Genomic DNA, 12,356 nt, shown 5'->3' with positions numbered 1-12,356 from the left:
TAGTTGCTAATTCCCTCATATCAACACATACCTGGTTGGCTTCAGGAATAGATGTATGCTTAAGAAATAAAGATCCTGGATCTAATGTTGATCTCACACCCATTTTACACTAGAGCTGACTTACAAAGAGTTACTTCTGATTTACACTGATAGGAGATCAGAGTTAGGCCTCCTGATTTCATCCTCAGTAATAAAGAATGAGTGGGAATTGAAATAGGAAAAATAGATAAGAATAATGTTTGACAAAGTTTCCAGAAAAGCACTTGCAGATGTCTAATGCAAATATTCAATTGGCTGTATATGTAAGTTGTTCTATATGTAAGTTGTTCTGGGTGCTGTGACAGCGCATCATCTTGCAGGATATCATCTGTCACTTCTTTACCTTAAGATCTCTTGCACAAGAAAAAACTTTCACTGAATCTAGTTACTTTTTATGCACATAATTATGGTTATAGAACAAAAATAAACTGAAAAAAAAATTAAGTAACTGATTACATTTAAACAATAAGGGTTGAACATGTATATCTATATCACTCGGTAAGGCCTGTGGTTTGTCAAGGCCATATTGAGTAATATAGCTTTGCTTACTGTATTAAAGAAAAAAAACCAAAACACATCATTTCCAAACTCCACAACCATAAAAGCGGAAATGTTTCCGTGGAAAGCAGTTTGGAAGGCAGGCTACCACCTCAGATCCCTGCGATTTAAGTCAGTTAGAATGCTATCTATTGAAGATTTTTATTTATACTACACCTATTTCTTGTTGCACTCTTCTGGGGATGCCAGAGATGGTTTTCCTCCTTCTCAACTTTCGTCTTCGCTGTAGTACAGATTGTGAATGAACAAGAGAGCAGCGTATACTAGCCTCTCTGTCAAAACCAACTCCTGCAACCCATAAATAGGTCTCATTAGCCTTTAGAAATGGTAAACAAATGTCATGGCTGGAACACAGTGGAGGTATGTGAGCTTGGATTAAGCCTGTGAATAAATATAATGGAGCCCTTATGCAGCTCTTATGTAAATTATATTACGGTATATCACAGTGTTACTTCTAACTCCGGCTCCCTCTCAGCAGCCTGCACTGCCAAAAGAAACAGAAGGAGAGAAAATAAAGTAAACAAATAAGAAAAGGAAAACAGTTAGGAATTCTCCATGGCAGGCATCTTTATCACAGCTACTTATTTGTTTGCCATGGAGACAATGACGTCAACACCTCTGCAAAGAATGGGAGCAGCCAAGATGATAACCTGAATCTGGTCAGCTATATTCTGACTCATTTAAACAAACTAATTAACTAAGTAACTAACTAACTAAAAAAACTGGTTCATAAAACTATTTTGCCATAGATTGGTAATTCTGAGGAGACCAAGGTGCTAGGGAACAGGTGAATAAAGTATTTTATATCCACATACAAGTTTAGAGACCATTTTTCTTAATTGTTATATAGGGTCAACATTTAAATAAATGTGTACTTAAAGTTCCGTTTCTAAATCCACATTTAGCCACCTTCAGAACTGGCATGATTACCCCGCAGCCTCCCATAGAAGTCAATGGTGGCTGCTGGGTGACAAGCACTTTTGAAAACTAGGCCACATACTTAGGTGTCTAAATGTGGATTTAAGAACTGAACTTTAGACACTCATTTTTTAAAAACTTTTGGCTATACAGAATAGATAAGAACATCTCATTTTATTTACATTTGTATGGTGTTACTAAAGGAAGCTTTGTTTTTCTCCATGATCAATAAAAAGTTAAATTGAAGACAGCCAAAAAATAGAGCACTTAGCGGGGGTGCTGGAACAATCTGTATAGCAGGGGTGCTGACAGCCACTGAACTAATCTGCAAACCCTGTATATGATGGAAACCACTTCAAGCCAGAGGGTGCGGCAGCACCCACAGCACCCCTAGTTCCAGTACCTATGGCACTTAGCTGGGCTGGCTTCTCTAGCAAATGCAAAGTCATGCTCTCTAAAGTTGGCAAGACATGTTTGAATAAGTGGGCCAGGGCTATAAACAGTGAATTGAGGCTACTCTTTCTCTGGTTTGCAATCTTTAGAAAAAACAAAACCATACAATCCTGACTAAAAAAATAAAAAAATAAAAGCTCTATGTTAAATAGCGTATAATTATATTAAACATAATTATACACACACACACACATACATATTACATTACATAACAATGTAAAACATTAAAAAGTAACTTTCTTGTAAAAGTTCTTCTTGATATCTACTACAGTATAATAGAGGCTTCAGACAGATGTCCCGTAACCACCAATGCCCCTGTAATAAGGAGAGGAAGAACTTTTTAATAATGAAGAAAAGTGCTCTAAACTCCATTACCTGTAATTTTTTTAACTTGAATGTTTATCAGGATTTTTTTTTAACACAATCAAATTGCTTTAAAATTGCTGATATTCCAGCAATTATGAGTTAGTTGCATGTGACCCCTGTGGCCAATGTGCCAGGTCATCTCCCAGTGGCAGGTAGAGTGGGGTGTGTACAAATTATTCACATAGTGTTAATGAGAATGATACACATTAAACGTTCAGAAAATTATGTACTATTCTTGGGCTGTAAACTGGTCAGTGGAAATATGGTTCCAATTTATGGCAGGTAGAGACCTGACAAAAACTCTATTACTGGAAAAATTGACATTTATCCCAGATCTAAGGGTATACTCTCCTCTAAATATATATGTGTAATTTTAGTGACAGTAGGAAATAGGTGCGTGCATGCTGAGGAGAATATACTCTTTAAGGCCTCACATTGTACTTATAATCAATCCTGTTAGTTATCACAGTATTACTTTCTGCTCTGATGTCCCATAAGGATCTCTGACCCTCACATCCTTCCCTGATTAGAGCAGTACCAGAAAAGCACAAAGGAATAAATAATACTTACTTTTATGTTTTAAGTAGAGCTGTGCAAATAAAATAATTTTTGATTCATTGGCAATTTTGAAAAGTAAAATAAAAATGTTTTGGGTTAGACTGAAAATGAAAATTTTCCAAATTTTTGGCATATCGAAACAAATAAATAAAATCCTGGATCTAATAAAACATATTGCTTTCACAAAGTCAAAATGTTTCAATTCAATTTTGATTTTTTTAACATTTTAAATTTTTTAAAATAAAATTAAACGAAATTTTGAAATTAAAAATCTTTTCAAACTGAAAAAAAAATCAAAATGTTTCACTTAGAAAATGTTGAAATGAAATGTTTCAATTTTTTTCAGATGTTTCCCCCTAAAACAATTTGGCAAAACTGACATAAATTCATGAATCTGGCGTTGCTGAATCTGCATTTTTCATAAGAAAAAAGCTTCAGCTGAACAATTTCACCCAACTCTAGTTATAAGTTTAACTGTAAGGACACAGCTTTTCTTGCTGATCATTACACTTGAGTTTTCAGTCATAGAGGCTGCCTAGTTTACACTCTGAAATTAATCAAAAATTGGTGCAAGGTAGTTTTATGGAAAACTCAGATGACTTTAGTACTCTAATCACTGAATCATACATGAGAAAGAGACAGAAAATGGAAGACAGACAGAAAGAAAATGGAAGCTTATTTTTGGCTTTTGGAAATAAATTATCCCTCACATTTAATAATGTATATACCCGCTGCACACTAATATATAAACAAATTCTTAAAATGAATAAAGCATAAAAGCATAAACTAAAAGTGTTATAAATAAATGAAGATGCCATTACTATACCTTCAGCTCAGCAGCATGACAAGAGATCTCAAAGCAATGGCTTACATACTACATGACCATTACTTGCATATTTAAAGTACTTCAAGTGTTATAATATTTTCTCTGCCCTTATTTGCTTGGTTACACATGATTGTCATATGATTGACCACTATGGCTTTCTGCATTATTTCAGTTAGCTAAATTCAAAGAGCTGCTTTATGTCCTTTTAAATACCAGTTGCCAGTCATACACAGAACAAAATTACACATCATACCGTGTAATTTAATGTTAGATAACAGTTTGTAATGTGACACAAATACACTGGGCCAAATTAATTCTGGATGTAATGCCATTGACTTCAGTGGATCTACAAGAGGGAGGAATTTAGCCCAGTTAGTGTCTTGTACAAAATTAAATTCTTGAGTCAAAGTCTTTACTTGTAGGTTGTAAAGTCCTGTGTTTTGAAACACAGTTAATATAATGAAATGTTCTGACCTGACCACCCTTGAATCAAGCAAAAGAAATAGAAGAGATTTGTACCAGTGACATTGATGGGGATAATGCAAGAGGAAATCACTTGGGCATCTTGTTTCATTTTCTCCTCTGGAGTTGGGAGAGGTAGTGCTTTGCTCCAATTAGTTTGCTTATCCAGTGTAGAAGGGATATTATGTATTGGATTTTTCGGCCTCTGCCCTAGCATGACATCTGTATCTTCCTCCTCTGGTGGATGGGACTGCAAATGAATACATTCAAAATCAGTGTTCACTGTTTAGTCATACAAGACTAATTTTTAAACAAAGCAGTAGAAAGAGATTAGAGGTAGATTACAGGGGAGCAATGAAGAATTATAAATATTCCAAACAATGATATGACTATTGTTCCCACAGATACATGATATACAGTAAAAAGACAAAAATACCTCAACATACTGGAAATGTTTTAGTGTAGATAAAATGTGTATAGGACACATTTTTAATGGGAAGAGGCATGCACTTTATTTATGTGCATTTGCTGCTAGTGTGCACACAATTATGACCGATTTTAGGCATTTAAATATCCATTTGTGCATGCCACTCTTGTATATTCACATAAAGTTGTGGTAAATGTGCATGCAAAGTTTTTGTACACACAAGTACATTGACTACCACTGAAAACTGGTGCCATGTAATTTGAGGATATGCATTAAGAGGTCCAAAGCTTTCAAAGTATCAGTCCTTAGTTCAGAAAAAAAAAGATACAAATTTCACTTTTACTAATCAGCTAGGAATGCATTCAGATTTAAGGATACAGAAAAACTACAGCTATACATTTGGCTGTAACTGGTGTTGATGATTCTGGTGTCAACATAAATATTAACCAGGAGAGGATTAGCTGCTTAAGAACTAATTTAAGAACTAGGACTGTCAAGCGATTAAAAAAATTAATTGTTAAACAATAGAATACCATTTATTTAAATATTTTTGAATGTTTTCTACATTTTCAAATATATTGATTTCAATTACAACACAGAATATGAAGTGTACAGTGCTCACTTTATATTTATTTTTTATTACAAATATTTGCAGTGTAAAAATGATGAAAGAAATAGTATTTTTCAATTCCCCCATTAAAAGTACTGTACTCCAATCTCTTTATCATGAAAGTTGAACTTACAAATGTAGAATTATGTACAAAAAAAACTTCATTCAAAAATAAGAGTATAAAACTTTAGAGCCTACAAGTCCACTCAGTCCTATTTCTTGTTCAGCCAATCGCTCAGACAAACAAGTTTGTTTACATTTGTGGGAGATAATGCTCCCCACTTCTTGTTTACAATGTCACCAGAAAGTGAGAACAGGCGTTCGCATGGCACTGTTGCAGCTGGCGTCACAAGATATTTATGTGCCAGATGTGCTAAAGATTCATATGTCCCTTCATGCTTCAACCACCATTCCAGGGGACATGCGTCCATGTGATGACGGGTTCTGCTTAATAACAATCCAAAGCAGTGTGGACCAATGCGTGTTCATTTTCATCATCTGAGTCAGATGCCACCAGCAGAAGGTTGATTTTCTTTTTTGGTGGTTTGGGTTCTGTAGTTTCCGCATTGGAGTGTTGCTCTTTGAAGACTTCTGAACGGATGTTCCACACCTCATCCCTCTCAGATTTTGGAAGGCACTTCAGATTCTTAAACCTTGGGTTGAGTGCTGTAGTTGTCTCTAGAAATCTCACAATGGTACCTTCTTTGTGTTTTGTCAAATCTGCAGTGAAAGTGTTCTTAAAACGAACAACATGGGCTGGGTCATCATCTGAGACTGCTATAACATGAAATATATGGCAGAATGCGGGTAAAACAGAGTGGGAGACATACAATTCTCCTCCCAAGGAATTCAGTCACATTTTTTTAACGAGCGTCATCAGCATGGAAGCATGTCCTCTGGAATGGTGGCGGAAGCATGAAGGGGCACGCAAATGTTTAGAATATCTGGCACGTAAATACCTCGCAATGCCGGCTACAAAAGTGCCATGTGAACGCCTGTTCTTGCTTTCAGGTGACATTGTAAATAAGAAGAGGGCAGCGTTATCTCCCACAAATGTAAACAAACTTGTTTGTCTTAGTGATTGGCTGAACAAGAAGTAGGACTGAGTGGACGTGTAGATTCTAAAGTTTTACACTGTTTTGTTTTTGAGTGCAGTTATGTAACCAAAAAATAATCCTCATTTGTAAGTTGCACTTCCATGATAAAGAGAATGCACTGCACTACTTGTATGAGGTAAATTGAAAAATACTATTTATTTTATAATTTTTACAGTGCAAATGTGTAATAAAAATAATAATATAAAGTGAGCACTGTACACGTCAATTACACTGCGTTGTAACTGAAATCAACATATTTGAAAATGTAGAAAAACATCCAAAAATATTTAATAAATTTCAATTTGTATTCTATTGTTTAACAGTGCGATTAAAGCTGCAAGTAATCACAATTAATAATTTTTAGTTAATCACATGAGTTAACTGCGATTAATTGACAGCCCTATTAAGAAGTTCAAAGTATTATTTAGAAACCATGCAAATAATTCAGAACATAGATATGGAAGTATAGAAAGCCAAATAAGCAAGAGAAAAATCAATTAAATGGAAGAAAAACAGGTGTTTTAAAATAGAATAAAGGTCCTGAACTCTAATACTGTTGTAGTTTCACCTAACAATAAAGTAATAAGTGAAAAACATTTTCTCCTAACTTTACAGTTAAAGACACATTTTCAAACTCTCTCTGTTTCCATTTTGTTTGGAAATGGGGGGGAAAACCCACATGCCTTACTCTATGTCTGCCCTACTTTCCCCCCTTTTTGAAGTTAATATACTTCTCTGTAGTGACTGATCAGTCCTTGACTAGTTGAGGACATCTGCTTACGTCTTTTTCTAAATACTGTGAAATATTTTTGAGTCTGGTTTTCTTTTTAGTGTTAGATTCCCAGCTGGCTAACTCTTGGGGCTCTTGCCTATGGCTGTTGTTTACAGTATATTTCCAGGGTTTTAGTTTTGTGCACCTATGTGGTTAAGACAAACAATTTTTTCTCCCTTTCTTTGGCACAGTATTTAGCATGTAGTTACCTAATATTACACGATCACATGCTAATTATCATCTTTGTGCCATTCCTATTCATAGAGTTCCCACAAATCCTGTGGGAGTTGAACGTCTAAAGCTTGGCAAACAACATTTCCAAACCAGTTCCAAAAGTGTTTAAGATCATACACCTATTTAAACTATTCCAGGACACTTACCTTATAAATGTTATCTGCAAAAACACGCACAAACTCAGGAGACAGGGTATCTTCCCCCCTTTGAGAAAAGCGTTTTTTTCCATATACGGTTTTAGTAAAACTTTGCAGCCTTCTTTCTCTCCTCAGCTTTTGTGCTGATCACCAGCAGACTGTGAGTAGCTCATATAAACTTCAAGCACAAAAGACTTTGTTTCCTAGGTAACTTCCCCCCCCCCCTTTATTCCCCCCCAAAAAGTTTGGGGCATTGGGGAAACACACACACACACACACCATTTTGTTGATGATTCCTTCCCTGAATAACAATGGATTGCTGGACAAAGAAAGCGTAGTGACCTGACTGCAGGCTCTGACTGTCTGCCAAAACTACTGTTTGCAAACAATGGGAATGACAACTGTCCAGAGAATAAATGTATGCTTTTGCTCTGGCATCATTTTGATGGTTTCTTATGGTTTTGAAAAATATTGGTCTATTCTGAACATTGCAAGAAAATAAAATGCAATCACCCACATTATGGAGTCCATCTCGATCCAGACCTTCAAAGCTAGTCAATAGGAGGAAATGATCTTGCGGTCCACTAAACCTATTACAGTTACCCAAAATGGGGAAAAAAATGTTGTTCCTTATTGATAAGAGAGTAGCATATAAAAGTTTTCTTTGAGATAGTGCAACAAAGTGAGAAGCGAAAAGCAAGCAAAAGAAAGGGTTAGAGGTTTGAAAGGGAAAAAATAAATGAGACAGGGCTGTTAGTTTAAGAATGCTTGTTTTTCCAGTACCTTTCTACTCCATGGGGTCATGTGGCAACACTCAGTGGGGGAAGGCGAGCGGGTGCTGTTAAACTATAAATATGAAATGGGGGGGGGGAGGGAGATAAAATTAAAAACATACACAAAATGAAAATGTTTTTGATTAAAGCACATCAATTCTGTCTAGAGAAATTGCTATAATATTTAAATTGAGCCATAACCGCAACCTAAATTTCCAGCTGAAAAATTTCACCTTCCTGAAAAGGTTCCTTTTCTCTGAATAAACCCCCATCTCATTACCTGGCGCATAAAGACATGTCCACACCCCAAAACAGTACTGATTTAGCTAAATTGGTTTAGCAACTAATATAGTTAAATTGGGGCAGCCTTCTGGTGTGACCATTGTTAAAAATCATCTTCAGAGGGCCTTATATACCTATAGCTCACAATAATTCCTTACAGATTTAAGCCAAAACTTTGTAAGGTACTCATCCAAATTACATGTCAATTATTTATTTCATGATTAAGTTAAAGATTTATCTGCTCATCTGAAAATAATGGATGTAAATAAGGCTGATTCTAAAGATGATATATCTAAATCTTCCATAGATCAATTTCAATTTTTTGACGTTACCGTTAAAACAGCCTAAGTTGTAATCATTATGTCAGAATGACAAAGGACAATTGGCTTTATATGCATTTCCTTAATGCTTTAAAGGGTAAACAGAGATGTTCAGCACATTACATGTTCTGGGTGAATTGCACGATGTTTTGATGTCTTTTTATCTCCAAGACCCTGGTTTGTTTGTGATTAGTGTCTTGTTTTAACCTATGACTGAACGATGACGTCTTTTAAAATGATACATAAAAAATAAAAAAAGGAAAAAGAAAATGTAGCCCTTGATAACCTTAAAAAGCTTTGATTACCAAGTGTTTCTCAATTTGGTTAATAATGGCTCTGAACTGGTCTCATTTTGTAGGCCACTCACAGAAGAGAAATGCTGTTATGGGCCATCTTCCCTCCTGATCGACACTGAAATGCACCCAGTGGGAGAACCACTGGAGTGAGAACTCTTTTTCCACAGCAAGCAGATAGATGTGCTGAGGCTCCCAGGTCCTAATTCTTGGTACTGAACCAAGACAGCTTTCCATGGAAATAACATCACCCCCTCTACACCTACCCAGGACCTATACAGTAAAGACCCCTCCAGTATTATCTTGCTTCCTTGTGCAGGACTAAAACTGACTGCAACTTCCAAAATTAGGTGCCCACACGTCTGATGGAAAAAAGGAAGAGCAAATCAAATCAGAGACCACTTCCAATTTATTAAAAATAGCTAGTAAGCCATCTAGATTAGGTCTAAAACCAATTCTCTTAAAATGGAAAAGGGGCTAGGAAAGGGACTTTAGCACAGACCAGTGTCTGATACGACTGCAGACAAATGCTTTCATGGTTTATGAAGGGAACCAAAAGAATAATATATGAATAATTTAAGTTTCCACTAGCTCTTCAGATATGCAAGGATGATACTATCCTTTCATCACTGAGCCTAGTCACCAGTAATTGACCCAGAGCAGAATTACAGCAGTAGAGATTATCCCTGCAATTCAATTTTGCTGCTGAAGATTTCAAAGGGTTCCTAAGAAGAGTGCTGAATCAAGACAGACCTCTCGGGAGTGACAGATTCTTAAATGTGGAAATCCTTGTGCTGTTAAACAAAGGGCCACTTGGGGCTTGTCAGCACAGTGGTGCCCAAGGGACAGGAGAGAGCATGGGGATTCCTTCTCTCCCACTTTGTGCCTCTGCTCCAAGGCTGAAAATGAGTGCAAGGACTGCTCCATGTTTGCACCCCAAACAGCATCTGCCTCCCCAAAAGGAACAAGCAATGGCAAGGCTGGAGCCCTGGCCACAAATTCAACAGAGAAGATGGCCTCGGTTAGAGGGGAGCATATGTTGTATTCTATAAAAAAGTGAGTGGTGTCTGCACTAGGCCAGTGTTTCCAGAATTACTGTGTCAGTCCTAGGGAGCTACTACTGGTACAGCCTTCCTGCTCCCTAGCTCCTCTCAAAGGCCACAATATTCCCAAATGGGCCATTTATGTTCCCTTGAACTCTCTACCAGTATCTACAATAGTTTTTATTTGCTAAGGAGTGGAGAGGGATCCCTTTCAAAATACAGCCCCCCTCGAGAAGTTTGAAATGGTAATGATGATTTTCCAAGTACCACAGTAACAAAAACTGGTTTATTCTAATGGTAGGGTTTTGCTACCCAACTACTGTTATAATACAAGCATTCTCAGCAGGCTATGTGAAATTGATGCCTAGAAAATGCAATCCTGCATGGGACAGTGGGAAAGAGGCTAAAAAAACATGACTGATAGGGAGGGTTGTTTTTTTTAAATAATCATTCATAATGCTTTGTTGCTCAATGCAGACTGCATAATGCCTGAATTACTTTCCAAGAATGACTTTTTTTTTTAAATCCTTAAATGGATTAAAAAAAATTAAGAAACTCTGCTCCAATGCTAAAAGCAGCCATAAAATGCCAACAAAGTATAACAGTGTATTCATATTAATGGCCTAAAATATTATCAGCACTGATAAAGGCACTCAATGCCCACAGAAATGTTATGGGATTTCTGAAAGACTTAATAGGTAAGAGGCCATAATCTACATTAGAAGTGCTTGTGCAGGCAGAATCCTATTGGCAAAAATGTTAGGATTGTCTAATAATGAGAAAATAGAAAAGATTTTCATGGAAATACAACTCTAAAGAAAGACTTTGGTATGACTACACCACAATATTGGGTATTTAAAAAATAATAGAGATGAAAGAAGGAATAAAATGGCTGAAGAAAAACTTGTTAAAAGACAGTATTACTTAAACATCAGCTTTTCCATTCTCAAGCCTTGGCCTCAAGGAAAAAAAGGTGTGTTCTTAATGCAAGTAGCTAACTCTAGTTAAATCTGAGTGAAGATAAGGCAGTCTGTAGTTTGCACACAAGTCAGCAGGTTGTATTAAAGATATGGGAACGACTAGTCTTAAATCCACTTGCCAACTCATGTGCAAACTACAGACTGCCTTATCTTCACTAGGCTTTTACCTCAAGTTAGCACTCCAGTTAAGAACTCATCTTTTTTCTTAGTCAAGGCACTGCATGGATGACCAGTTCAAATCCAGCCAAGCTTGGTAGTGATTGAAAATATTTGCCATCCGATGACTGGTCAGTGATCTCATTTCAGTTCCCAATAGATTCCATCACACAAACCAAACCACCAGGGGTGGCAGTTTAAGCATAGCGGCCAAGAACTGAGCTTGCATGAGGCTACACTATTCATTCAATTCTAGGTGGTTCATCCATATTAAGAGTGAGGCCCTTTGGTGGGGCAATCTGAGGAAGCTTCGCACTGTTGCTGTCGATGTTTTATCTGTGCTGTGGCTAAATACAGATTTTCAGACAAGGCTGTCAAGCTGGCATCTTTTACATCATTAACTTCCCTCTCCTTTCCACAGATTGAATCAGATCAGACACTGTCTTTTTCAGATGCTACTTCCTATGACAAATTATAGGCCCAATCCTGAGCACTTTGCATGATGGACCCTAATGATAACATTTTAAGGTGTGACCACTCATTTAGGGAGCTGTCGTTTTGGGCTGCCCAACTTACGACCCCTTACGCCTGATATTCAGATGTGCTGGGCACCTAAAAATCCATTTGAAGTCAATCGGAGAACAAAATGTTATTATTTAAATAGGTCATACCTGGAGGGTTGGTTTGTGTTTAAAAAAATCTCTCACAAACTCAAAAGACGAGCTCTAACTGGCTTGGGAAATATGTAATTAGTCATGAAATCATATGAAACACCCAGGGCCATTCTGGTCTGTCAGATAATTTTGCATGTAGGCAGTTTTTCATAGTGTATTTTATTTGTGTTGTTGACAAACAGCGATGGCAACAGTCGATCTGTTAAATACAAATTCAGTATTTTTAAAGGCATTTTTCTGCACTAGACGAGAAAGATTTTTCTGAAGCCATTCCAGTCTAGTGTGTAATTAATTACTTAGGGACTTCTGCTGCAAACACTGACACATTTGAATACCGTTACTTTTATGAGAGATCCCATCATCTTCAATGCAACTCTT

General features: G+C 36.7%; 1 protein-coding gene and 1 long non-coding RNA gene across 2 annotated transcripts in view; one reads left to right on the top strand and one right to left on the bottom strand.

Annotated features, from left to right (window-relative positions):
• Positions 1–12,356, bottom strand: part of NHS (NHS actin remodeling regulator) — a 339,359-nt gene that overhangs the window by 7,828 nt on the left and 319,175 nt on the right. Inside the window, exons 4-6 of the mRNA XM_077816370.1 lie at positions 8,241–8,303; positions 4,238–4,430; positions 754–885 (exon numbers count right to left, since the gene is read on the bottom strand). Coding sequence (XP_077672496.1) covers positions 754–885; positions 4,238–4,430; positions 8,241–8,303 — 388 coding nt within the window. The remainder of the gene's footprint in view (positions 1–753; positions 886–4,237; positions 4,431–8,240; positions 8,304–12,356) is intronic.
• Positions 1–12,356, top strand: part of LOC144264669 (uncharacterized) — a 49,060-nt gene that overhangs the window by 17,869 nt on the left and 18,835 nt on the right. The window lies entirely within an intron of this gene.

The sequence above is a fragment of the Eretmochelys imbricata genome, chromosome 1 (genome assembly GCF_965152235.1).
Source record: "Eretmochelys imbricata isolate rEreImb1 chromosome 1, rEreImb1.hap1, whole genome shotgun sequence".
NCBI classification, from domain to species: Eukaryota; Metazoa; Chordata; order Testudines; family Cheloniidae; genus Eretmochelys; species Eretmochelys imbricata.
The sequence above is the reverse complement of the archived record's forward strand: the minus strand, read 5'-3'. Positions and strand labels throughout refer to the sequence as shown.